The following is a 27829-nucleotide window of genomic DNA, read 5'->3' as shown; positions in this document are numbered from 1 at the left end:
TCTTGAAAATCCTACAGATGCCAGGTCTTCTCACCCTCTGGGACGGTCTCTAGATTTTCAACCTGGCTCAAGCACCTGTGCACACACTCCCAGCCATCTGACCTTCGCTGCTCCAGCAGAGCTGTCCTCTCTACACGGAGAGTGGTGACAGCTCAGGCTGCGGCCCGAGGCCCTGCTGCACACCCGTACCAGGCACCCGTGCCATGTCCTGAGGGAGACCCAGTGAGTGGCACGGACCCTCCCAAGAGGGTGTCCTTCACTCTTAGAGAGATTAGACCAGGGGACGCCATGAAGGACACGTGCAGAGGGTGCCGCGGTGGTGCAGGAGAAGCCACGTGTGCTCTTGGGAGCCGAGAATGCAGCTGAGGAGCTCAGTCCAGGAGCCAGGTCCCGGGAGAGGGCAGGAGCTAGGGAGGGTCCAGGGGCATGGGACAACATTCCAGGGAAAGGAGCGATGTGTGCACAAAAGGCACAGTAGGGCCAGGTGTGGTGAGGTGTTTGTGATCCCGGTGACTCAGAAGACAGAGGCAAGAAAATCACAAGTTCGAGACCAGCCTCCACAACTTAGTGAAACCATCTCAAAAACATACAAGAAAAAGCAAGGACTTGGGATGTGGCTCAATGGTTCAGCACCTCTGGACTCAAACCCCATTACCAAAAAAGAAGAAGAAAGAAAAGGCACATCGGCCTGGGCACAGCCTGTCTGGGGAAGGTATGGAGACAGGCGATTCTACCTCCAAAAGATTCCGCAAGGTAGTCCCACCTCCCACCCCCGCTGTGCCCAACGAGTCACCGTCCTCTCTGGCTGCACCAGGATGGGAGCCGCACGCCCACACGAAGGTCCTGCCTCTGGCTTCTCCTTCCAGAAGCTGCTCCCTGTCCCTGCTCATGCCTTGACCCAGCCACAGCCGGGGTCCGTGCATGGGCCTCCGGAGCATCTCCACCAGTGGAACATACAGTCACCAGCAGAAGAGCTTTGCTTCTGGGCTTCTTGGATCAGCAGAACCCCAAATAGGGCCTGGCACACACAGGAGCACCATGTGAATGGATCCTCTGCCTAAAACCATTCCAGGGCATCCCAACACCCGGGGTCAAATCCTGAACCTCAGGAGACACCGAGGCCGTCCATGTGCGGGTCTTTCCACTCACTCTGGTTCCACCCCACTCCTTCCCCACTCCTAAGGCACCTGGCCTTTTCCTGCCTTCAGACCCCAGCGCTCCCTGGACCGTCCCTCCCCACCCACCTGCCGGCTCCTTTAGATTGCAGAACACAGTCTCCTAATCCAAGAAATAGCTGAGTACCTGCTGTGTGCTAGGCACGGTGCTCTGACTGTTGGAGAATCGAACAGTAACAACACAGAAAAGGAGAAAAGGAACGCTACCCTGAGTCTCTGTCTAAACTGGGTTATTTATCATATTTGGTCTCACATCCTACACTGCAGAACGCTCACCAACATCCGGTCTTTCAGTTCAACCCCTGACCTGACTCTGGAGCAAGGAGTCCTCCTGTCCCCAGCACAGAGGACACGACACAGCACACACTGGATGAGTCTGTCGGTCAAGTGAGTGAACAGCCAGGGGCCTGAACGACTGTTAATAGACGCCTGCTTTTGCCAGCAACTGGGGTCTGGGAGCAGAAGCAGGTGATGAGGCCGCTGGCGAAGGGCCGAGTTGAGGTGAAACATGAAGTTTCTCCTTCTTTCTTATCCGCACCCTCCCTCCTTCATCAAGGTCCCTGGCCTTATAATATCATAATAAAGGAAAGACTTTTCCTAATTTAATACACTGTATCAACATCATCTCATTTCTCTTAAAAAACATCCGAAATCATGGGTCAGATAAACTAATTTGCCCCTCAACACAAAAAGAGCAAAAATAAAGACATTTAGGAACTACTGTGAATTTTTTAAAATATTGTATACATATCTTTACTTTTTACTGAGATATAATTACCAAACCATTAAATTCACCCTTCTAAAGTGGAGAGTAAGGTGGGTTTAGTATATTCATGAAGCTGTTCAATCAGCACCAACTTCAGAACTTTTCATTACCCCTCCAAAGCAAGGCTGCACCCATGAGCAATCATCCCCCAGGTCTTCCTGGCTCAGGCTGATGCCACCATAATCTGCTTCTCTATGAATCTGCTTATTCCTGGATTGTCGAAACCAAACCACACAGGACATGGCCTTCTGTGTCTGTCCCCCTTTATGTGCCAGGTTCTCCAGGTTCACTCACACAGCACATACCGGTGCTCGGTTCCTCTGACTGGGGATTCCTAAATGACCTACAATACTGCATGCTACCACTCCCTGGGGAACATTCAAATGACATCGTGACAAAGAAAGGGACTTACTTGCATTGGGCATGAAAATACTTGATCAGATTCTGAAGTAAATCCACTCCTTTCTTAATCTTGATTTCATTGACCTTCAGCAGATACTGTTGAGAAACAAAGGAGAGACGATTACAGAAAGAAGCCGAAGAGGGGCTTTCATGGGAGCTTCTGGAGACAGGTTAATTCTTCCACTTCTTAGAGGTCCTTGACAATGAGCAGCGCCCACTTGACTCCTCTGCACACCATAACTAAGGCTCCTTTCAGTAAGGCCATGTGAACGCTCCGCCAGGCAGATAATTAGATGTTCAAGAGCCAAGAGCTCCTGCTAACAGGACACCGACCTTAGCCTGCAGGGACAGCCTTGCCCTGGCTGCAAGGAAGGAGGTACTGGAACAGATGGGGTTTCTAACCATCTTGGATCTTCCTGTGCACAGGCTGGTGTTGAGGCCTCTCTCTTTAGGCAGGTCACCGTCCAACACTAACAGTTACAACTCTGCCGCTAAGACCCCTGGCACTGTGTCACTGACCCCAAGATACTCCCTCTAAATATGACTGTTTAAAACACACATCTCTTTGAAATTAATTAAAGCCATTTTTAACTTGGAGAATTCATTAGTGACCACGAAGATATCAGAAAGCCCTGGGGATCTATAAAACTAGCATCAAGAAAGACATTTGTTCTTCCCTAAAGGCTTACAGAACGAGGACTCCACTAAGCCCCCATCCGTCCGCCGTTAGGAGGACTCTGACATCTCATGTGAGACAGAATGCCCTGGTGTGTCTGTTGACCCTTGCCGAGACACGCAGGCTCCCAGTTGTCACACACGGTAAGCCCACATCCGCGTGCTCCCCAGGTGGGTGGTGCACCCCATGGACAGGAAACTGCTCTGAAACCATGAGCTACAGATTCCCTTTTCTCTGAAACAACTGCCCACGAGGCCTCTCCCCCCTTCCTTTTGGTATTTACTCCTGGTTAAATGGACATCTGGCATCATATCAAAATGATACATCTTTAATCAAATGCTTAGCAGTGTACCAAAACTTAGAGTCGGTGTATCCCTTGACCCAGAAATCCTCCTTACCGGAACTCGTTCTAAGGGATGATCATAAACGGTTAGAGAGGGAATAGCAAAGACTCCCCGCAGCCTGTTCACAGGGACGTGCTGCTCTGAGCAGGCAGGAAGCCCAGCAGAGGTGGCAGAGGTGACAGAGGTGGCAGAGGTGGCAGTGGTTTCTTCCCGCACACCCACAAGCAAGGCACAGAAACGGAAAGGCTTCGAGCAATGGCTCTTGTGGTCGGAGGGTCTCTGGTCTTGGAGAAATGCTCCCAGGGTCTGTCCTGTGCCTCCCCCTTCCCAAGGCGAGGCTGAGGCCGCAGGACGGTGAGCCCAGGGCACAGGGGGGAGCAGGGGAAGCTGCCCCTGCAGGAGGACATCACAAAGTGCCTTGAAGTTCCTCCCTCTGCCTTCTCACCTATCTCCTGGGTCACTGATTCTGTGGGGACCCAGACAACTCATTTAAAAGCACCTCAAGTGTTTTAGCTAATTCCAGGGAGAGGAGGCAAGTTTGAGAAAGTATGTATGTGAGGCCAGAAAGAAGTTCTCTACTTTTAATAAAAGGTTGCTGCTAGAGTCACCTACCCACCACGAGACAAGAATCCCCCAATGAAATGAGCCGTCAACTCAGAAGCAGAGGTCAATGATCCATCGGGCCTGTCTCTGAAGCCTCAGGTCGGAGCCACACTCCTGGGGAGGCCGCCGTGGGGGTGCAGGCCACAGGAAGCCTGGTGACCTGCCGTTCCAGCACCTTACCTCGCACATCTGCAGCTGGAAGAACCGCCTTTCCTTCTCCATCTCTTCTGCAATTTCTGCTCCACTTATTTCAGTGCGAATCATCCCATGAAGCTTGGCATGCTCCTTTTTCTCCTTCTCTATTTTGGTTCTATATATCGGGGAGAAAAAAAAAAGCCCAGGTAAATCAAGAGGACTGTTGGCACAGAGGCTGCACTGGACAGTCCTGAAGCTGTCCGTCAGCCAGCCCGTGAGAAGAATGCTCAGCACACATTTTAGAACAGAACGGCATCTTAATGCTCAAAGAAAAAAAAAAATACTATCATCATAAAAATGGCAAACTTAGCCTTCCCACAACTGACTCAGCACACACTTCCCAAGCACCTGCTTGGCTCTGCCCTGGGCAGAGGAGGTAGGTCTGCACGCACCTCGCTCTTCCCTACTGCACTTCTCCCTAGACGGGCCCGCTCCCCGCTTGTGTAGCCGGCCAGTTCTCCTGCCTGGCCTGCCACGGTGTGCACGCTGCAGAAGAAAACAAACTTCCTCCTGATTTCTTCCCGCTCCAATCCCCTGTCCTAAGGATCTCAGGCTGAATGCTTATTAGTTAAATATCAAGTGCGCACTTTAGCACCAACCAGTGGGAGCACATCTAAGAGAAGAACCAGTGTCAAAGTAGCCACAAAATCACATCAGCTACGAAGGGCTGGAAGTCACTGTGAATATTTATTCTAGAGAAAAGGAAACTAAAGAAAGCCAACGGAAATCACTCCATCTGAGGGGCTGTTGGGCAGACCTGGGAAGCGGCACTTCCTGTAGGGCCTCGAGGCGTGCACCTCAAGACAGGTGGCACTTTCCTAACGGCTACTCAGAGATGAAATGGGCTGCGTGGGCCTCCAGAGGCCACCATCACAGGAGGTGGTGCAGGGGTGCATGCACAGAGTGTTTAAGAAGAGGCAAGAAGAAGAGTATGTTTCTTTAGCATGGCGCTTAGTGCTGGGCAGGTGCATCCTCAACAATCCAAAGGACAAAGAAGAACGTGAGCAGCGAAGGCCTTTGGTAGGGATGCTGCTCAATGAATTCAGGCATCTGGGAGGGGTCAGACTGGAAGGCCCCAGGGCCCTGCACCAGGCTCACTCAACTCCAAGGCCACCGACACCCTCAAGGGAACAAGACAGTGCAGACCTGAGCCATCTCTCTTAATTTCACTGTGGAATCACCAACCACTACACACCATGAGGCCTCTTGGGATAAGGAACCTTGCACGTTAGAGGGTAAAGCATTACCTCCTTTGTGTAGCCTAGGATACTTTCAAGATAAAAGGGCGCTGCTCCCTCCTCCTCGGATTCTGGTGTGTGTGAGGAGTTGTGCTTCTGCCCAAAGTGGGTCTTCATCACACTGAAAGTTACGTTAGCCCCCTTCCTGGACCCTCCCCTCAGGCCCAGACACCTCTTTCCACAGTCTTCCCCAGCAGCCCCCCCCCCCCCGACACCACGGTCCAGCTGTGCACAGAAGCATGTCTAGGCAGGCTGCTGAGGGGGGTAACAGGAGCAGCTGGATGCCAGGCAGCAGACCCACCTCCTGGCCCTGGCTCAAGACCCTCCCACTGGGAGACCATCTGTAAAGCAGGAATGCTGATCCCTAGTCTCTCATCCAACTGGGCCCAGATGGAGAATGCTAAAGGGCCAGGGACAAAGGATTGGAGCCTCTCTGGGTGGAACAGAGCTTCAAGATCCTGGGGCTCAGCACTCCCCCAAGCCGAAATCATCATGCACCATTAGTGAAACGCCATACTTGGAATCCAAGCGACTCTGTGTGGGAATTTAACATTTCTATAAACAGAGTAAGTATCAAAGGTTGAGTATTCATTACTTTGATCTTTGTGATCCTTCACTACTGAAAAGACATCCAAAGCTGGTTTGGGAAAAAACCCACTTATATTCACATCTGAATTGACTTCCTTCCTAACACCTCTCACTTTACCAGATGGCTTTGTATGGAAGTTTCTATTTCCATTCAGAAAAGTCTCCAATCCCAAGGCACAGAGATTATGCAAAGTAAACACGAGGCATTTAAAAGTGTTTTTCTTTTTTTCCAGTATTTAAAATAACTGAAACCCCTCTTCCACACAATGGCCAGCTCGATTCTCGCTGGTTCAATTCTCCCCACCCTAGGAATGAGGGAAGCATTACACAACTGTCCACCGTCAGCAGGGGCGAGCTCGACATTAGCAGAGCTCACAGTCTGTGTGGAAGAGCCGACAGACGTCTTTCATGCTCTTCTCTGACAAAGTAATCAAGCAAAGCAGAAGGAGAACGGTGTGGCAGCATCTTTCTAAAACCAAGGAGCCCGGTGTTCCAGAAACACAGACCCAAAGCTAAAAGCAGATGGTTTTCATAAATCATCACAAAGACAACGTCTGAGAACTGCAACGCTATCACAAATGGCAGTAAAATGAGAAGAATGTGAAGACAAACACTTCCCTTGGTAGGTTCTGCACATGACACGTATGACCACCATAATGCCACAGAAAAAGGGACAGGGCTCTGGAAGAGGCCACCCCCCCGAGTGCAGTCAGCACCCACAGAAGCACCTGTCTCATCGGGAACCGTGCAGCGCGGCTCCGGTGTCCTTCCTGGATCAAGGTTTATTCAGACGATCCCTGGGGGCACCAAACTTGATTTAAAATTGAAATCTCAAGTCACCTACACATATTTTTAAAAATGAAAACACTCACATTTTGGTTTCATAGTCCTTCCAAGCTTTATCAAAGGGCTTTTTCAAGTCCTGTAAACAGAGAAGCAGCAATTAAGCAGGACAAATCATTAACTTCTGGGCAAAACACACTTCCTTATCCCTAGACCAGTCCTGAACAGAACATTAATTTCTGTAATAAATGATGGACGAAACCCCATGAGAAAATAAAGAACCCGGAGCACAGGCTCTTAATAAGACTGGAGCTGGCACTTCTTTCTTTCTCCTTTTAGAATATTTATCATAGAAGATGCCAAATGTGCGAAAAGGTACAGAGACGTGTCAATGTACCCATCACCCAGTTAACAGGCCTGATCCATCATCTGTCACCCCTCCTGACTCTCTGCCCTTGGTGTATCCTAAAACTGAATCTAGAAAGAGAAGATCTGGAATAACACAGTACCTCTCTCTGAAAGAAGGGGACTCTGACTTTTCCCATTGGCATGGGAATCTCCCTGACACACCTGGCCCTGACTGGAGCCTGACAATCGGGACATAAAAGCCACCCACGCACCCACCCAGGTTCCCTGGGGTCCCTCTGCACTGTCCGGAGGTGACACTTCGTATGCTCTGACAGCCTGGCTCAAAAGATTCTGCACCCTTAAAATCTGTCTGATCCTTCCTACCTGGCGATGCCTCCTGCACTGGGGTTCTGTGGGAGAGGAAAACCCTTCAATGGCCTTGCAAAGTCCTCAGTGCTCTGGCACTTCCCGCCCCACATGCTCCCACCTGGCAGCTGCCACCACGGCTTCCACTGTGGGCCACCCCTCCCTGCCCAGGGCACCCTCCCTCTGGTGGTTCTGACTAACCCAGATGCCCTGTTCTCCAGCCCCCAGAGGGAGGGTGGGCAATGCTCTCTCCTGGCACATTCTGTAAGGGAGACACCAACAAGTCTCAGCAGAGAGCCCCAAGACAGGTCAGCCAGGGCTTCCAGATAGGCCCAGGAGTCACATACAGAGCCAAGCAAAGAACTCGACTCCCAAGAACTCAGCCAAGCCCCCTCCAGCCCTGCCTGCCCCCGTGAAGCAGGTCCGTCACGGCAGGCATGTCCCCAACAGCCACCAGCCTCTGGGGCGCAGAACACGAAGCCAGCCAGGCCCTGAGAATGCGACCCTCCCTTCAGGACAACCGTCCTGGCTGGGTCCCTTCCCAGCTGTGAATCCGTGGCACGGCGGCTGGAAGAGCCAGGCTCCTCACAGGTCTCCCTGCTAACCGAGGGGCTTGGCCGTGCTCCGTCTCCACGACAGAGCCTCACCCCCCTTCGCTTTCTCCCCTCCCCAAGACTGTGGCACCCAGAGGATGACCAGCAAGGCCAAGCGTCACCATGTTCTGGCCCAAAGGCGGTGTCAAATGGCAAACCAAAGGACAGAGAAAGCAAAAGCGCCCTGTTGTCCCAGGAGGAATGGTGGCAGCTGCCCTGTGGGGCCATGACCCAGGCTGGGACTTCAGGAGGTGTGAGGCCCGAGACCCGGATGGAGTCCTACCCCTTTCACTCCTTTCAGGTCCCCTTTCAGCAAACTGTCCAGAGGGAAGGAGATTATGTTGTTCATGTTCTGAATCTAAAAGACAAAAACAAAGAGGACATTCTTACTCCGTTTGCCTTTTAATCCAGGTAAGCAAGACGTTAGAGAGGGCATTTGGTCATGACTAAACGGCCCTGAAAATCTGGCCAGCGCAGCACAAGAGTGGAGGGCCTTACGCAGTCCCGTGCCCTCCTGACACAACCATTTCACAGATGAGATACCTGTCTAAAGCATCTGCGTGTTTTACACATACCTAACACACGTCTAATGGAAGCTCTGCGTGTTTTACGCATACCCAACGAAAGGCCGTGTGCTTTCTCAATAGTGAACCTGCACTGTTCAGCTCTGAAGTCTGTGCAAAGGCAGTTACAGTGAGGAAAATGTCTCTGAAAGCAGCAACGACAGACCTGGTCTGAAGAACCCGAGTGAAGGGAACACCCCTGCGGCTCTCAGGCTCCCCACTCCGTGCACAGAGCTCCCCATTTGGAGATAGACCAAAGGAGAGGCAGATCCAGGCTTCCGTCTGCTGGGAAGGCCCAGGAGTGAGTGCTGAGAGTGAGCGCGAGGGGTGTGTCGGTGAGTGCAGGAGGAACGGGTGTGTCGAGGGGTGTGTATGGAGAGCGTGAGGGTGCACATGGGTGCCAGTGTGTGTGAGGTGTGGGGAGCATGGGGGAGAGCGGGTGAAGGGGTGCAGCTGGAGGAAGGAGACCAAGGGCAGAGTCTTGGAGCCCCGTTCCTCCTGCAGCAGGAAGGCAGGAGACTGCTGGCCCCCACCAAATCCGGTGGAATCCACCCTCCTGACACCCGGGGCACACCAGGCAGGCCAGTCCGTCACACCGGCAGCTTGAACCCCAGCAAAGTCAAAGCTGCAAAGCCCCAGCCAGGGACAACCTCCAGGCAGGGACTCGCATCCTGAGCCCCCAAGACTCCCTCTCCAGTGAAGTGCTCCCCGCTCAGTCCTCCTGCACTTGGCAGGACAGCAGCTCCCGTGCCGGGCCTGGCCTGAGCCTACCCTGGGCTACCAGCTCCAATTGACAGGCCCCGAGCAGAAGGGGGGTGGGGCACTCTCACCACTGGGCCGACCATTTTCAGTTCAATTACCTTCAATAGGGAGATAAAACCGAGGTGCCGTGTTTATGGCAATACGGGATGTGATTTCCAGACACCACTGGGTAGATACAATTTTCAGACAAAAATTCACTTGAAAATACTGTTAGGTGCCTAACAGCGCCTGCTGCATCCTCAGCCAACTCTGAGGGTGGCGCACACCTGTGTTCCCAGCAACTTGGGAGGCTCAGGCAGGAGGACCACACATTCAGAGCCAGCCTCAGCAACTTAGCGAGACCCTGTCTCAAAATAAAAAGTAAAGAGGGCTGGGGTATGGCTCAGTGGTTAAGCCCCTTGGTCCAATCCACAGTACCAAAAAAAAGAACTCTGCCAAATAATTTTCATCAATTAACAAGTGTCATTTCAGAGATGACTTTTTGGGGGGTAACGTCTGCCTCAGAATTAAATAGCCACATTTCTCTTGTAGCTGGCACTCCTTCAGGGCACAGTGTGATCAGCTCCTCAAAGAGGTAAATGCTTCCTGCCTGAAAGGCTTGGTTTAAGGTGAGGTCTGCGGATGACCCGAAGGGATGGTGACACACAGAGGCCTTGCCAGTGACCGACCTCCGGGAGCAGGCACACCTGGTTTCCATGGTGGACCAGCGCAGGAGGAACCTGCAGCAGACACACGGTCCCTGCACAGCGAGCACTTCCCTCCACCCGCAGGGTGGGCTCCTCCCTGCTCCGCGGCCCGGAGCCACGCTTCACCCTACTCCCTCCCTCAAGTCTTCCGACCTCCAGGCCCTCCCACAACATCCCTCCATGCCACGTCCAAGGTCTCCTCAGTGCGGCCTCAGTGCCCCTTCTGGACAGAGGGGACAGCATCCCTGCCACCAGCCTGCACCAATCCCTACTGCACGGCCCTGCCAGACTCACTCGGGGCCACGTCCCTAACAGACACGAACTACTTTCTGTGCCCTTGAAACCCTGTGCACTCTACCTGTATTTGCTATTTTTCTTCTTCAGTCGGCCTCCTGAACTCTGCTTCCTGCTAATTGTGCTCCATCTCGTGCCTGCTTTATCCTCATGGCCTAAAGCCACACCCACCACAAGTGGCCCCAGTGCCCTGTCTCTGTGAAGTGGTCACAGCCTCCCCAGCAGGAGGGGCCCTCCTGAAACTCCCCGTGCTGTCCTGTTCCTGAATGTCCTCAGGCTCCCCTGCGTCCACCACGCTGGCCTCACTGCACATTCTAAAGGGCACACACCCGTGCTGTGTCCCAAGCGCCCAGAGCTTCTGGCACAGGGCACCTGGCACAGGGCGTGGTCCAGAGGGGGATGCTCAAAAAGTGTGGGTGGAACAAACCTGTACACTTTCACATTCTTCTGAGCATCTCGAATATAAGACAGATGTACAGCGGCTTCAGACATGACCTGAGTTCTATTAACACCTGTCAACCAAACCATACAGCCAGTGCCCAGGCAAACTCGACACCTCACCCTTCACATTTTACTGGAGTCTTTTTTGTAGACAGCAATACCTGGCTACTACAAGGGTAAGGGAAGCAGGACGCCTGTCCTGTAGAGAAAACAACACGTCCAGGCACACAGGAGCTCCCGACTCGGAGGCACACCACGGAGCGCATGTTTACACTACAGAGGCCAGTGGCTCCTCAACATGACAGGATGACTTCAGTTTTAAGCAATCAGGCCGGCTGATCCAAGGTTAGGAAGAAGGGTAAACTGTGCCAGTTTCTGACCCGTGAGACTCTGCCCATCTGTCCACACCATCACTTTGCCTCGCTTAGTCACGGCACTCAGTGATTGGGCCGGCCCAGAAACCAGTGCTGGGCACCTTGGACAAGGTGTGGGCATGCAAGGGGGCAGCAAAAGTGTCTCGCAGGGAGACTCAGAGCTGCCCAGGGTGGCACCAGAGCCACGCAGCTGCATGGTAGATGGGAAGAAGAGGGAGTGAGGTGCTTCTAGGTTGAAAACCACATTTGTAGGAAGAATCCCAGTAGGTTTTTCACCAAGGGGATGTGAGGGTATAAATGCATGGTGAGTGGGAAAAACCAGATTCTCTACACATGGAAAAAGCACATCAGTTGCAATTAGGATTAGACATCTACCTCGAGACTATTCACTATATACCTCAAATGAGAACTCAGGTTCTGACGACCAATACTAGGGGCAAAGGTGGGCACAGCTTGGCACTACAGCAAGACATCACAAGGCCAAAGAGCACGTGACTGACGGGCACCCACACTCAGCTGGCTGGCTTTCATCCTTCTTGTACTTAAGCAATGGGTGGGACCGTCCTGGGCTGGACACTGGGACAGGGTCCACCGTCTCATGTGAATGGGACACTCAGCAGCTAATCACGACTGCGATGAACGCCTTGCAGGAGACACAGGCAGCCCCGTGGCGGGGGACAGAGGAGGCTGGGGAGGTGCAGAGGAGTCGGGGATGGAGACTAATTAGAACCTCAGTCCTCAGGAACTCACGGGGCCGAGCTGCTGTGAGTGAGTTGAAAGTGAGACTCCACGGGCCCTAGGAAGCAGGGAGTTCCCAGGAAGAGAAATGACTTTTAGCTTGAGCACAGGAGAAATCTCTGCTGAGCAGAGATGTGACACAGACCTTGAGAAGAAGGCGGGAAATGCTGTCCTGCTGACGGGGGGCCTGGGCAGGGCCCAGACAGCTGCATTAGTAAAGGGGACAGCCTGGGCGCCAGGTCAATGGGGAGTCTGGGCTTCGTTTGGTCAATTTTTCTTCTTGGAGTCATGCCAATTAGCCAAAATAGGAAACTGTTACTTTCCTGATCAAAACTAAATCACTGAAACAGAAACTAGAGCAGTGGTTGCCTGGAGCTGAGGCTACAGAGGTAACTGTTAAGAGGCTGTGAGCTGCCACTGGAGAGTGTTGGCTGGACTGAAATGGGTGCCACCTGCAGAGAGTGAGCATGCCTCCAGGAAGCCGCCTGCCTGTCTGCTTAAAGGAACTGTCACAGATGTAAGCAGACCCCACCAAGGGCTCCTCTAGGCAGTCGGCCACACTCCAGGACACCTGGCCCTTTCCCTCGGCGTTTCTGCCCTCTGCCTGTGTGACCCGCACAGCGCACGAGCACTGTGCATCAGGGAGAGCTTTCCGGATGTGGCCCAGCTTCGACCCGGCTAGAGAACAGGTGATCAGGGCCAGATGTCAAGCAGGCCTGGCCGGCAGCAAGGCAGGAGTCCTCCTCACTGAACATGCAGGGCAGCTGCTGAAGGCACCCTCCAGCTCTGGCCAGGAGACGAAAACCAGAGCAAACGAGGACTGCAGGTCCCTGTGTGCAGACAGCTCCAGCCTCGGTTCACGAGCACCGAAACCTCGATGATGGACAGGAAGGACTTCCTGCCCTGGGCAGCCCACCCTTCCTCAGCACCCAGCAGCACCAGCTTGGATTTACTTTTGACAAGCACAGTCGATAACATGGCTTTTGGGACAGCACACAAACCTCAACACAAGTTAAAACCCCTAATCGCTGCCATTAACAATGGACCAGCAAATATGCAAGCTTTTAAAATAACAATCCTCTCTTTCTCTGTCCCCCTTCCTGTCTCTGCTTTTCCGAGTTCACTTGGACGTGTCTAACAAGATGAGTCACTCACAGGCAAAGGTCTACAATCTCACAAGTGCAAATAAAGTGACTGGGTCATCGGGCAGGCAGCACACAGGACTGCCAGGGATCAAGAATGAAATCATTAAGCTAATCCCAGAGGCGATCACACAGACAGGCAGGGTAGGGCAGCCGCTCAGCCATCTCTTCACACTATTCCTGCTGGTTATTTCACTTTGGGGCCTCAATGTTCCTTAGCTCCAGTTCTATCTGTCCTGCCTCTATTCACAGGGCACAGGCTTGCTGGCCCTGCTGGCTCTGGTCACTGGACCCTGAAGCTGGCCCCAGCATGCAGCCCCACCCAGAGTCGTGCTGCGGCCACTTCTGACTTCAGTGAGCAGTGTTGCTTTGCCAAATGACCTTGCCCAAAGCTCTGTGTAGAAGCCTGAACCTCAGGCTCTCAAGTCGCAGATCTCCAGTTTTAAGGAACAGCCTAAAACCCCCGGCAGAATCCAGCTCCAGCTGCCAGAATTTAGAAAAGAACAGACCTTCCAGGGCTCTCCTCTCTGCTCTCCTTACAAAGACCATTTTGTCTCCATACAGTGCAAAAATGTGGACAAAGAATCCCACCTGAAACTTTTATCTGTGTCATGCAATTTATTTTAATACACCCGCTTTGTGAGAAAAATTAGGAGGTAAAAAAGACAATACTGCCAGGTGCAGTGGCACACCAGCAGCTCAGGAGGCTGAGACAGGAGGATCACAGGTTCAAAGCCAGCCTCAGCAAAAAAGTGAGGTGCTAGGCAACTCAGTGAGACCCTGTCTCTAAATAAGACACAAAACAGGGCTGGGGATGTGGTTCAATAGTTGGGTGTCCTCAAATTCAATCTCCAGTACCAAAAAAAAAAAACAAAAACAAAAACAAAAAGGAATGGTTTGAGATCAGGGGAGTTTTCCACCTGGAGCATATGGTGACTGATCCCATGGTTCACAGGAAAGCCCAGGTGACCGCCTGTTCACCTTGGGCAAACCCTCCTGTCAGGCCTCAGCAGATGGAGAGCTACAGGAGGACCTCACACTCCGACGTCTGTGTGAAGGGCATCTTGGCAGAGCATATGTAAGCCTAAAACAGTCTTCAAGAGATGGCCTTCCCTCCAGGAGCTGGCCCACTGTGAGGGGCGGGGCTGGCAGGGCTATAAGGTGTGCTGGGTGGTAGGACAGGCCAGCTGTGTGTGCCTCCCCCGTGTGCACGGAATAGATGGAGTTAGGAACGAGCTCCTCAGTTGCACTGCACCTTTCAAACTCTCCACAGCCACACGGGGCTGCTGGCTTGTCACACTGGCAAGACAGACATTTCCACCACAGCAAAGTCCTATCGGACATCAAGGTGGTCAGCAAACAATTTTTCTTTGAAGCAGCTTTGTTGGGGTGTGATGTCCAATAAACTGCACACACTGCACGCATAAAATATGTTATGACATGGATATATCCATGAAGCCATTGCCAAAATCCCAACCTACTCACATCCCCCAAATCCCTCTACCCCCAGCTCCGGGCCCCATGGAACCACCAACCCAGCCCTGCTTCCACGGAAGGTTTGACTTCCAGAGTTTCAAGCCGGCTTCTTCCGGAACAATTCTGAGGCTGAGACTCATTCAGGCCACTGTTTTGGGGGTGGCCATTCCTTTTCACTACTCCATCTGTGGAGATGCCACCGGTGTTCATCCAGACACCTGATGATGGACTTTTGAGCTGTTTCCAGTCTAAGCACCACTGTACCACGACGACGTGATCATCAGTAGGACAGGGACACTTCTGAGTAGATGACATCTGAGCCAGAGCTCTCCCCTACTTCTCACTGCGGAGATGGTGGGGAGGGCTGACGTCTGGACAGGTCAGGCCAGGACAGGCTGGGCTGGGCGCTGCCTCCCCAGGTGCCGTCCCTGGTCTCTGGTCCTCTGCACGCACAGCAGCTATCCCGTGTGCATGAGGGGACTCTCGGAGGAAAGCCACCCGGGCCACTTCCACTTTTGGAGTAAGAGACATCCCTGGGCCACGGACAGTGCTGCCCTGATCTGCCACACGTGCTCGCACAAACAGGCACACACGCACGCGGTCCTGTGCACACTTCTCACAGAGGACCCAATGAACAGATGTGCCCAGCACCATCTCCCTGGCAGCGGAGCACCTCTGATAGGGGGAGCCCATGCCAATCCTGATGTTTAACATAAACTGAAAGATCAGAGCCGGCTGGCTGCCAAGAACCCACTGGCAACTTCCACACCAGAACAGAGGGGACCGCTGACCTGCTTTCTGCTTTTAACGCACTTCTCTGGCAGTCGGGCTGCTTTGATCCTTCAGGTTCTGAGCAGAGAGAAAATAGGGACCTTCTGCCCCCTTCTCCTACTAGAACAAATGACAAAACTGCACATCAGTCGGTCCTCTGCTGGAAGCCAGCAGGAGGGACACAGGGGGCACAGAAGAACCCAGGACTCTCGGGACCCTCGATTCTTCTAAACCCCCAGGTCTCCCGAGCAGCAAGGCACCAGCCAAGAATGAATGCACCTTTTCAAATTCATCCCCTTCAAAGCCCCAGGTCAGAAGGTATTTTCTCTGGCCTCAGCTGTACCTTTGGCGCCTACCTCTTAACTCCCCCCAGGGCAGAAGCCAAGGGGCCCTGGAAGTGTGGCTCTGATCACCAAGCTCAGCATTACCAGGGAACTTGTAGAAACATGGGCTCCTAGGCCCTTCCCCAGAGGGTGGAATGAATTCTGGGGTGGAACCCAACAGGCGTGGGCTCCCCGAGTCCTGGCGATGCTGACACACTGAAGCTGGAGAAGCACAATTATGCATGTTGACGTAGGCCTGTGACACTGCCTTCCTAACAGGTCCCTCTGAGCCTCTGCTCTGGAGCAGGCTTCTCAGTCTTCCTGAGGCCCACTCCCCTCTCTTCAGTAGGCCCCAGGCAGTCTGCACTTGTAAGAGGCCCCAGGAGATTCCAGGGATGCTCTGTGGCTACAAGGCCAAGGCCCCCAGGGAAGCCAACCAAACTCTGTCCAAATGCTTTGTAGACTAGAACCTGAAACATGCAGGTATTGATGAGGGTTGCCAAGTTTTGATTTTAAGCAATGATTAATAAATAGCTGAGTATTCTCAAGGAAGGGGAATGCAAGGCGAGGGGTACAGCTCTGGTGGCAGGCTCGCCTAGCTTGTGCTAGGCCCTGGGTTCCAGCCCTAGCACACAAAAAAATCCAGGGGCAGGGGATGCACGCTAAGGAGGCAGGACCACATCACCCACAGGAGGAGACAAAGGGACACAGTCCCCCCTCCTGTATGTCAACGCCTTCAGCTACCAGCTCCGTCCTTAGGCCAGAAACAGGCTGGAGTCTCCCCCACTCTCCCAAGGCTCCTCTCGGCACACCTTCCTAGAATGGCGAGCACCTGCTGCTTCCAGGCTCCGCCTGATGCTCCTCCTCCTCCTGCCAGCTTCTCTTCTGCCTTTGCAGAAAGTGAGGAGAAAGTCACGGCAGTCTCCCACCACTGAACCCACAAGGCCGCTCCACTGACCCCCACCTCCTGCTCCAGCCTTCCCAGCTTTCAGGTAAGAGTTTGAGGTCCTCTGGATGCAGGCAGTTGTCCTTTAAATAGCTGGACACTGACAAAGCACAGGATGATAAAAACAGAACAAACTCTACTCTGAGCTCTAACAGCCCAGCCAACACGCACTTGAGAAGCTGTGAGGACATTTGTTTCTAAACCTTGCAATCACACCTGTGTGAAGGTGGGCTCAAGGACAGCTTGTTAAAGCCACCAAGACAATCCTGCTTCACCTCCACCTGAAATACCCAGGGACCCAAAGCCTGGGCAAGGAGTCACCACTTCCTGCTTTTGAGGCTGCATCCCTAGGGTCTCTGGGCTGTCTACAGTGTGCAGAGAATGCTGTGCGTCGTAATCAAAGCCCAGAGAGAAGTTATGGAGCACAGTGCCCCAGACGCCACCAGTGGGTGGGCAGCTCCCAGCCAGCACCGAGGCCTGACCTCTGCAAGTTCCCCCTCTCTGAGGCCTCGGCCTCACTGCCTTCTCCTCTCCACTATAGCTTGTCCCACTCTCTCTGACTTCTGAAGTCCTCAGACTATGGGAGTGACCATGAGGCAGCATCTCCCCCGGCTCCAAAAAAGGAAATAGTATATTGGCCTTGTTAGTTTTGTTTCAATCAAACAAGAATGTGCTTTTGTTTTTGGATGGAGACTGGTTTATGTGAAATAGTTTAGAGTGTTGAAGTCTCATGAGTCTAGACAACGAATGTCCAACGTAAGTGGAAACACTAGAACCTAAGTGGCAAAGGTCTCTGAGCATCTCAAGTAGCTCCAGTTGGTCCATTCATGTGTTAGCTTTCTATTGCTGTGATAAAACACCTGGGATGATCAATTTAAGTGAGAAAAAGTTTGTTTTGGCTCATGATTCTTTAGTCCATAGTTAGCTGGTTCTGTTGTTTTGGGCCTGTGGTGAGGCAAAACATCGTGGTGGGGTGCAGGTGGCAGAGAAGGCTGCCCATACAATTGTGGCTGGGAAGCAGAGAGAAGGGAAGAGACTGGGCTCCCAATATCCCCTTCAAGGACACACCCCCAGTGATCTACCCTCCTTCCACTAGGCCTCACCTCCTACCTTCAAGAACAACCCCCAATGATTTATCTTCCTTCCACTAGGCCTCATCTCCTGCCTTCAAGAACACCCCTCTAATGACCTGACTTCCTTACACTAGGCCCTACCTCCTACTTTCAAGGACACACCCCCAATGACCTAACTTCCTTCCACTAGGCCCCACCTCCTACCTTCAAGGACACACCCCAAATGACCTACCTTCCTTCCACTAGGCCTCACCTCCTGAAGGTTCCACCACCTCCCAACAGTGCCACAGACTGGGGAGGAAGCCTTTAACACACAGGCCTTCAGGGGACATTCCAGATCCACCTCGCTCCCCAAAGGCCTTAGCCCTATGTGCTGCCGACTCAAGGCCTAGGACTCAAGAGTCACATCATCTTGCTCTCCAGCTCAAAGCACTGTGCAACAAGCAGCAAGCCTCGAGGGCCATAAAAACAGCCACCAGCAACAGGAATCCCAATATTAAAAAGCAGGTGTGAAGTCCAACTGTCTGGGGCTAATCGATACTCAAATACTGCAAGCACTGGAGGGGCCCAGATTTTATCACAGGTCATTAATTATGCCCAAACAATGACTGAGTTTTCCTCCCAACAAGGTGAGGAATGTGATGAGTGGCCCTGTCTGATAAGATCATTAAAACACAAGGTGTCCTCGGTGAAGAACTTAAAAGGAAAAAAAGTTTGTGAAAGTACTGAGGTAGGGACTTGTGGTGACAAGGACTAGACTTTCAATGACAAACTTTGATAATATGCAGGATCAGCTCGTCCTTTACCAAAGTCCGACCCTGCTAAGACGAGGTACCACTCTACCATGACGGACAGCCGGGCGAGACGCAGCACTGGCCGGGCAAGGGCCTCTCACTACAAAGCCACAGGTTGTTGCTCACCAGTCAGAACCTTGCCAGTGTCCTTCACTCTGTGGCTACAACTTCTTCCAACTCTGGTTGTTTGTGTTAAAAAAAAAAAGACAAAAACAAAAATACCAACATCCTAGGCGCATTTCACTGGGTGCAACCCTCAGGCTCCTCGTCCAGGGTGAATGAAGTAGAATCCCGGGCCCTGGGACACTCTTGCTCTCACGCTGCAGCTCCACCCAGCCCAGCCCAGCCCCGCTGGCCCCCGCCTGACGCTGACCGACCTTCCCGTGGAGCACGCCACAGACTGGGAGCCCCTTTATCACCCATTCTCTGAAGTCACACACACCAACTTACCTGTCATTAACCTTTCAGAAACTGGTCCCGTGTTATAGCCTATCATTAAAAGGCCACTTCTCACCACAAAGAATGGCCGTTGGAAATCTCTGCAGGAGGGGGAAAGGAGCCAAGAGTGGGCTGGCTCTGTGTCTGTTTAACATCACACGTGCACCATTCTGGAGCTGCCTGGCTTCTCCCTTTATCTGCAGGACTGCACGGAAAATCCCCCCGGCTTCCTGAAGGTGAGAATCTCACCTATTAAGATAAAAGTCTCACTGTATCCCAAGTGGGCCTGAGTCTGGAAATGCTCCAACTGCCTTAGAAACGTCCTTCGACTTCAAGCAGCAAGAGGGTGATTACCACCCTCTCTGGGCAAGAGGTGGAGTGGAGAACCTCAGCCACACAGGACTGAGATGTTTTCCAAATGCTTAGGGAAAGCAAAGGAAAGCCTCTGAGAATATGAGATAAGACATGTGACCACAAACAGGAATAAAAACAGTACACAACCTACCAAACAAGGAAAACTATCTGTCTCCTCCACATGGGCTGTGGATGGCTTGGTGTTCCTGAGTCCACACCTTCTACCCCTCACACGCCTGGAAAACCAGGCCTGATGGGTGCTGCTCTGGGCGCTAATAAGAGACTTTCTCTGTTTGATCTTTGCTGGTAAACAGTCCTAACTCCATTAAGTAAGAACCAAAACAAAGACAACGCACAGATCCTTGAAGCTAGTCATCCAGGCAGGGCTTTAGCCAGTTCACACATCTTACAACTCTGACACCTCCTAGGTGTAGGATGTCACTTACACACCCTGCCCACTCACTCACTTCACCTGGATGCTGGCCTGTCCTCCTCCTCCTCCTGGCATGCAGGAGCTCAGCCCTTGGGCTGCCTCCTGCCCTAGCAGTGTGGCCAATCGAGGAGCCCTCCATCTGCTGTTTCCCATGCACTGCCTTCTGTTTCGTTGAGTCTTCTTCTTCACTGTGGGTTGATAAGAGGCCTGGGTTCCTTCAAAGGTCACAGTGGAAACACCAGAACTGGGCTTCTTAAGACCTGGGTTTGAATCCCAGCTCTGCCCGTAAGTCATCAGCGTGTACCCAGTGTTCAAGGGGAGGGCGTAGGGCTCTCCTGCAAGCAGTCCCAGGGAGTGGAACAGAATGCCCTCCATGCCCACATCTGCCACACGCTGGTCTCAGTGTGTCTTGGCCACGGGGGAGAGCAGGGTCAGCAACTTGAACTTGTGATGTGTGAAGAACTGCATTTAGCAATGCACCTGCCCTGCTTTACCTGGCAGCTCCCCGCATGGACAGCTGAATGCGGGTTAGTTCACACTGGGTTCCTCCATGTGGAAGGCAGCAGGGTGGCCCTTTAACCAAAGCTGGCCAGGGTCTCTGGGCCTCCCGAGAGAAGGGGGTTCTTTATACCACCCAGGGCCTTGCCACACGATCCACAAGGTGGGCTAACACTGGCTCACTTTATCGGATTGTTGCCAGGATTAAATAAGTGAAATTGAAGAAGCAACTGGCTGGCTGTATTCTGTACACAAAATCAGGTCTGTTGTAACTTCCACTTTACAGCTGAGAAAGTCCAGGTAGAGAGATCGGCTGAGTAAAGACTTTTAAAAAGCTAGTTGCCTGGGAGTGGGTCCCAGCAGCCCTGACCTATCTCCAGCATCCCCAGCTAGGCCCCTCCTGGGCCCCGACACCGCCCCAGGCTCCCCCGGCCTGCCCTGTTCCCAGTGCTCCTCTTCCTCTCAGCTGCCCTCCCCACTCAGAAGCCCCTCAGCCTGCAGACTCCCACGCCCCCCTCTGTCCTCTCCCCTGAACGCCTTTGATTGGATGCTGGAGCTTGGGGATTAACCCCTGCCTTTCATGTTTCCTACTAGAGATTTCTTCTGCTCCGACCCTCCTCGCTGGATTTTTAATTGTCTGCTCTCTTATGTTAATGGCCTCCCTCTCCCACGCCGTCTTTAACACCCACCCCTTCATCTCTTTGGGTGTCTATGAGAAACCGAATAAAGTTTCTTTAACGTTTTCTTCTGCTCTTTGCGCTGCTCTCGTTCCTCCAAGTTCTTTTGCCTGTTGCTTTGTCTCTCCCTGTGGAGGCTGCTCTGGTGAGTGAAGGGGCTTCTCCAGGGAGGGGCAGGTTAGGCGTGCGCGCTTTCACCAGGGGCCCCGGTGTCAGCCACTCTGGGGCCTCACCCTGGAACCAAGCAGTGTCTCTAGTCAATAACAGAAATCCTCTGCTCTTTCCTGACTCCAGAGTGAGGCCGCTCTGTGCATGTCAGCCAGGGCTGCAGTGAAGGCTGGCTGCTCAGCATGGGGGCTGCCTCCCTCTCCTGGGCAGGAGTGAAGGGTGATGAGTGTGACCCGAGCCCCCAGAGATTTCAAATGCATCCAGTAAGAAACTTCAGCACAATGAGAAGTTTTTACTTTCTCCATTTCCAGAGTAAATATTTACAAGTGAAGACAGAGAGACCGAGAGCCTGAATGATCTTGCTCTTTGCCTTCCCATCGTGAACTCACATGCTGTGTCCCCTGGTTCCTGCCCTTCTGGTGCCAGAGGTGCAAACCCACCATCAGGCCCATCTCAAGACCATGAGCTGTCTTTTCACTTGTAGGGAGCTTGCTGACAGGGAAATGAACGCCCCACACAGAGAGCACTGCTAGCTCTGACCTGCCCTTCTGCAACCTTTTCGAGAAGCCAGGAAAGAGAAACAGGAAAGACGTGCTGGGGTGACCCCCAGGGCCTGCTCCACTCGTGGAAGGAAACTCCAGGCAGGGTCACAGCAGCCCTCTTGGCTGCCACTGCTTCAGAATTCTGTTCCCACAGTGAGGATGGCACAGGGCTGCCAAGCTCAAGAAGGGCCCATTCACCCGGTTACCAAGCACCAGCCCGTATCTCCGCTTGCCCCAAACGGAGACGGCTGTTTCCAGTCCTGTTTCTTTAAGCGCTACGTATTGGAGCACAGAAGGCCTCTGAATATTCATGGCTTCTCTGTGCTCTGGTTACAGGTTACTGTGCTGTGCAAGAGGGGTCTGAAACTCATTTATTAAATATTACCAGTTTGAATACCTGTTGGAATTATCAGAAACTATTAAAACCTGAAGTCAAAGGCCCTTAAGAAGACAAATGCATTTACCCATTCTGTGCAGCCGCTGTGCACATTTAAAAATGCCAAAGTGGGTTTAAAGACTTACTAGAGTAAAAACTACAATTTTAAGCTTTATTTCAAATTGACCCAATGTGTCTAGAAAATATAATTCTTTCAGGTTCCACAGGAGTGATTTTTACCAAACAAATCCTGATTATCCCAAAGAGGAACTGCAGGCATTTTACACGCCCATGGGGCACCGACACAACCGACGGACACTTACCAGGTTTTTGAAAAGTGCCGTCAGCTCCTTGGTAAACACGGAGAACTTCAGGAACGCACTCCCTAAATCCGGGTCATCTCTGCACACACAGTTGCCACCAAACTTCTCCAGAGCCTGGGTGTACTGCTCCTCGTTCTCCACGTGTGCTGCAAAGGCAGAGACTGTTAACACACACGCACGCCATCCGCCCGCCGGCTTCCTCTCAGTCATGAAAGAAAGCGGACACATTAGCAGAATGAAGCTCAGAGAAAGGTCAAGTTACAAAACAGAAAGAAATGCTCAATCAACAGCAACCCATTGTGCTGGCGACAGGTCCCAAAGGGGGAGCTCAGCAGACGGCAAGGAAAAGTCCTGTCCAGGTCCAACAGTCTGAGGCACGTCAGGTGAGACTGCCATCTTTCCACGCCTCCAAGATTCCTCCTTGGCCCACAGGACAAGTCCCAGGTCCCCAGACTCAGCCCTCTCCTAGAAACCAGGTAAGAGATGCTGGCCACTCTCCAGCCTAAAGCTCAGGATGCCTCTTCAGAAGAGAAACACACTGTGGTCACTTCTTACCACAGGGACAGCAATGGCCCAGGCCAGGGCAGCAGAGGCCAGATGCCGCCTTGGGTCTTCTATGCACCCCACCCACCCTCCCCTTCTGCAGGATGCTCACGGGACTGGCCCTGGGCCCCAGTGTCTGGCTTTGGCACCTCTGCTGTCCTTCCACTGACATGTTACATTGAAAGTCCTCTGTCGAGTGTCCCCCCACAGGGGAAGCACTTAGAGGAGAGGGTCCAGCTGTATTCTTCTTGGGCCTGAACGTGAGGCCACACACATTTGGTGAGAAAAGCAAACCCTCAGCCACCTGCTGGCGTCTCCCTCTCACAGGCCTCAAGGCAGCCCCTTAAGGAATGGAAACCTGGACCCCAGGTCAGTCACCAGCCCACTGGTTCTCCATCCCTGCTGGACATCAAGATCACTCACGGGTCTTTCCAGAAGCAGTGGCAGGGAACAAGCGGAGCTGGCAGATCAACATGGGAGAGTGATTTCCTCGTGGAGGGTGTAGGAGTTTTTGTAACAGAACCCCTTTCACTTACACGACCCCCGAGCTCTGGGTTTTCATCATTCAATTAGAAATCCTACACAACCACCTCCCAGGCACGGCGGGCAGGCGGACGTGGCCTCTGTGCGGTGGCTCCCTCACTGAGGGACAGATCCTGAAGCCCCTCTGCAGCTCCCGAATCCTCCCTCAGGGAAATAGAACCACCGTCAGCCAACGCCGATGCCCAGGCCTTACAACAGGGGCCAACGAGGGGCCAGCTGCTTCTGGAGGACAGCAGCCTTAGACCCTGAGCCACTCCTGTGACCCACGAGTGGATCCCCCCAGGGAAGCACTGTGCCCTCGACTGCAGAGAACTCTGGGAGGATCCTAGGGTGGATCCAGCAAACACAGGAGAAAATTAATGTCGATGTACAAGTCTCAATCCTAATAAAAAACATTTCACTGAAGGGCCTAGGAAGGCTAGATACAATCAAACATGGACGGAAGCACAGCTCCTAAAGCACGTGGCATCAGGGAGAGGCCCTCAGAAGGTGCAGGCTCCAACTCTGTCTGCCAGTGAAGTCCGTGCCCGCGGGAAGTCCTGGGCGCTCTGCAGTCTACGCTATCAGCCACGTGAAGGACAGGCCCCCTGTGAGATACGCCCAGGCTGGGGTGAGAATCAAAGAGCAAGGCAAGGACGGTCAGCCCAGGACCAGCAGCATGAACAACAGGAAGAGCAGAGGCAGATGCCGTTATAGGGAGCGCAAACGTCACATCCAATTTTTCCAAACTTCAAAAGACATATTCCTTCTACAACACTGATAAGAAATCAGGTCTCAAAGAGATCAAATGGCTTCTCCTGGGAAGCGACGCTGGAGAGTGGCAGAGACCCAAGCGTGCCTCACTCCTCGGCCACTCTTTCCTGATCTGCCACACTGGCAGTTGATTCCCAGTGATGAATAGTTAATCTTGCCAAAACCAAAGAACCCAATTTTTAGCTTTTTAAATTTCATTTCACAGATGGATCAACAATCTCTTCCATTTCTAACTCCAGAGCCTGTGGTAAACTGAGAAGGGCAGGTCCTTTCAAACTACAGCCATTTTTCCCTATCTCAAAGTGGGTGGCCCAGACACGGGCAGTCCCCGTAGGGTTTCAGCCCGGAGCTGGGGCCACAGCAGGCGGCGCTGTGTGGGAGAAGCAGAGTGCAACTCCACACGGCTCCTTCCGGGCTTGGGGCTCTGTGGGGTTCGCAGTGATGCCAACAGGCAGGGTGGCACTTCCTTCACAGTGCTGGTGCTGGGTGACGTGAACCCAAGGGCACAGCAGGAAAAAGGTGAGGCCCACGGGATCCTGGTGGCGCCCGTCTTCATGGCTGCTGCAGGTGGACACCCAAGGGAAGAGACTCAGCATAGAGGCCTGCTGGGTGGCTTTGGAGTCTTCTGTTGGGTTTATGAGTGATGCTAAGAGGTGGCTGGGATCAGCCTGGTTTTCTTATGAACGAAGTGGCACTCAGAGGTTAGGCGACCTGCCCTAGATCAGAGTCCCCTCTCTAAGCACTGAGCAGACCACTCCCAGTCCCTGGTGACTATTGGGGGTCTTGCCCTCCCTACGTGGATGTCAGCCCACCTGCCACGAAGACGAAAAGACAAGCGTGGTTTCGCGTTCCAGTTCCAAGAAACTGAGGTGCTTCCTGGGCCCCTCCTTCTGGGATCCTCAAGGGACTGCCTGGAGTAGGTCAAGTATCTTCGTTTTTAAAAAACTACTTCCCTTACAAATCTTCAAAACAATGTGGGAAAGCCCGGCAACCCCGAGGTGGTCAGTGAGCATTCGGCTTGGTGCTGCCTCACAGACTCGCACTGGGAGCCCTGCAACCACTACTTTCTGATGCTCCCACAGCCACAGCTTAGATGAGTGGGAATGCATCATGCTGGTCCAACTGGGGTTTTTACCCACCCTTTTCACCCCACAAACAGATTTAAAGTGTCTCACAGATGCTCTAAGTCCTGTGTCTGTCTTCCTGGGACACCCAGCCCAGTGCCCACTGTAGGAACAGCAAACTTCCCGCAAGTAGGTTCACCGACCCGCCAAGCACTCCACATTGCTGGTGTGGTCCCTACCAGCTGGAGATTTTCCTACCAGAGAACAGAAAGTAGTTGAGTGTCTCTCTTTTGCCCAAAACAAACTTAAAATAGGAACCCAAAATAAACAGCTTGGGAATAAAGTTTCTGGAAAGATTCCAACCTGGGTCTATCAGCTTTTATTTACAGAGCTATGAAAGCTGTTCTCCTAAGAAGGGCTTGCGCTCTCACCTCCCCCTGGTTCAAGTGTATCTTAAGCTCCGGTTCTTATTAATGATCGGTGCCAAGAAGCACTCATTTGGGAAGGACTCGGGGAAATCAGAATCTGAGCCACAGAGAACAAACCACTACGAGATGAGACCCTGTCTTCAGTTCCACTCCAATCCGTCCCTATCCTCCACACCACACGGCCAGAAACCCCCTGGTCCATTCAAAGGATGAGCTTAGAGACTCCCACCTGGAAACCGCCTGGGAAGACAGCAAGCTTGAGCTCGTGCTGAGTTCAGAAGTGGGATTAGGTTTTGCTTTTAGGTAGGCATTAGGTAGGCTTTTTAGTTTACTTGACTGTTATTTTAAGAAATGGATATCAAGGAGCAGGCCTAGAGTCTATGGTTTAAGCAAAAACTGTCAGGATGAAAGGCAGCCCTTCCCCCTCCTCCACGGGCCACATTCACACACACCTCTGACCGGGCAAGGTGTCCCAGAGCACAGGGAGGAAGCAAGCCGTCAGCATGGAGCTGCCAGAAACGTGCGTGGCAGGGTCCCCCACAGCCAACTTGACCCCACGACCTCCACATTCACCCTGAACTTTTCACCTGTTCCTCTGAGCCCAACCACAGGGCGACACTGTGTCAGGTGAGACCCGGGGACAAGCATGCTCTTTGGAGCTGAGATGAACACCCAGTATCTCGAGACGTCAGTGTGTGCACCAGTCACCTGCAGTGTGCCAGGCGATGCACTGGGCACTGAGGACTCACATGCTACAAAGGGGACATTTGGGCTGAGGTTCCAAGGACAGGTAGGAGTTGCCAAATAGAGAAGCAACAGAGACAGAAACAGGAAAGTTCGAAACTCAGGGGAACACCAGGAGGTTCAGGGCCGTCGACCTGCCTCTTTCAAAGCCCCTAGCTGCAGCCAGCAAGAGACTCTCAAACCATCACGGGGCAGCACAGATCTCTTGTCCCCACCTCCTTGGGGGCCATCCATGCCTCCTGCTGGGTACTTTCAGTCTAGAGATGCTGAAAGGTGACCTACCCAGAGTCCTCTCTACAGACAATCAAGCCAAAGCTCAGAGAAGGTGGCAAGTGCACCCAGGTCACACAGCTGGTTTGCGATAAAGCCGGAACAGAACATGGATTTCCCAACTCTGGTTCCTGACTATCCACACCAGGGGCGTTTCTGCATTTGCCTATCGCGTTGTCACTATCCATGGCTCGAGGCTAAGACAAATGTTACAGCCGTCCAGGGAAGCACATGTGCTATCAGCAGAACACCAAGTGCTATAACCTGCAGGAAAGCAAAAGGGGTGGGCATGCACCCCAGCCCCGGTGGCCACCTGGCCCTGGCCCCAGTGTTCTCCCCGGGGCCCCTCCAACCCGTCTCCAGGCCAGACAACCAGCCACCTGGGGTCCAGAGGGCAGAAAGCATCCCAGGCAGGTCTCGAAGGCAGCACTCAGAGACTAAGCTCTCCATGGTAGCAGCGCCAAACCCCAGATGACGTGACAATTAACATTCACAGTGCACCACATGTACACAGGGCGCTCTGCACAGCTCAAGATAAAGGAGCTCACTCCCCTCCAGCCAGGGGTCCTGCACATCACTGGTTTCAGGGCTGGCCTGTGGCACACGATCGTGGGAAAGCAAGTTCTTACAGTCCAAGATACACCCATTTCCTAACAGGGTCTCTTCTCCTGGATGTCCCCTGGGAGAAAGCCATTTCCAGACTTCATTTCTGCAGTCATGCCAGAAAAAAAATCTCCCAGCTCACAACATGGAGATCTGTACTAAGAATCTTAACTACAGTCGTGCCACTGGATAGACCCCCTCCAGAAACCCACCCTAAAGGAGTAATCAAGGTGGTCAGAGATGTGTGTACAGAACCATTTATAAAGAGCAAAAATGGAAAATGGAAAAAGCTCCAACAATGTGCTGATGGCTACGGAACAGTCTAGCCACAAGATGGAATATTATGTCAGCTTTTAAAATCTCGATATGGTCAGCCCAGAATGCCAAGTTTTAAAAAGGCAGGATCCAGGGCTGGGTTGTGGCTCAGCAGCAGAGTGCTTGCCTAGCACACATGAAGCAAGGGTTCGATAATTAAATAAAACAAATGTAATAATGTTTCCATCTACAACTTAAAAAAATACAAAAGGCAGGATACAGAATCAGACATTCAGTCCCAATTTTGTAAAGTATACAGAAGAGGCTGAAAACCATTCACCAAAATGCTCACAGTGG

At 52.6% G+C, this 27829-nt stretch overlaps 1 protein-coding gene across 5 annotated transcripts in view; it reads right to left on the bottom strand.

Moving 5' to 3' along the window:
* Positions 1 to 27829, bottom strand: part of Asap2 (ArfGAP with SH3 domain, ankyrin repeat and PH domain 2) — a 152227-nt gene that overhangs the window by 62287 nt on the left and 62111 nt on the right. For all 5 annotated transcript variants that reach the window (XM_026397822.2, XM_026397665.2, XM_026397739.2 and 2 more), the window contains exons 3-7: positions 22270 to 22415; positions 8361 to 8435; positions 6860 to 6909; positions 4147 to 4276; positions 2354 to 2439 (exon numbers count right to left, since the gene is read on the bottom strand). In XM_026397822.2, the coding sequence (XP_026253607.1) occupies positions 2354 to 2439; positions 4147 to 4276; positions 6860 to 6909; positions 8361 to 8435; positions 22270 to 22415 (487 nt within the window). The remainder of the gene's footprint in view (positions 1 to 2353; positions 2440 to 4146; positions 4277 to 6859; positions 6910 to 8360; positions 8436 to 22269; positions 22416 to 27829) is intronic.

Source organism: Urocitellus parryii, chromosome 12 (genome assembly GCF_045843805.1).
Source record: "Urocitellus parryii isolate mUroPar1 chromosome 12, mUroPar1.hap1, whole genome shotgun sequence".
Taxonomy (NCBI): domain Eukaryota; kingdom Metazoa; phylum Chordata; class Mammalia; order Rodentia; family Sciuridae; genus Urocitellus; species Urocitellus parryii.
Note: the sequence above shows the minus strand (reverse complement) of the source record. Positions and strands in the feature narration are given on the sequence as shown.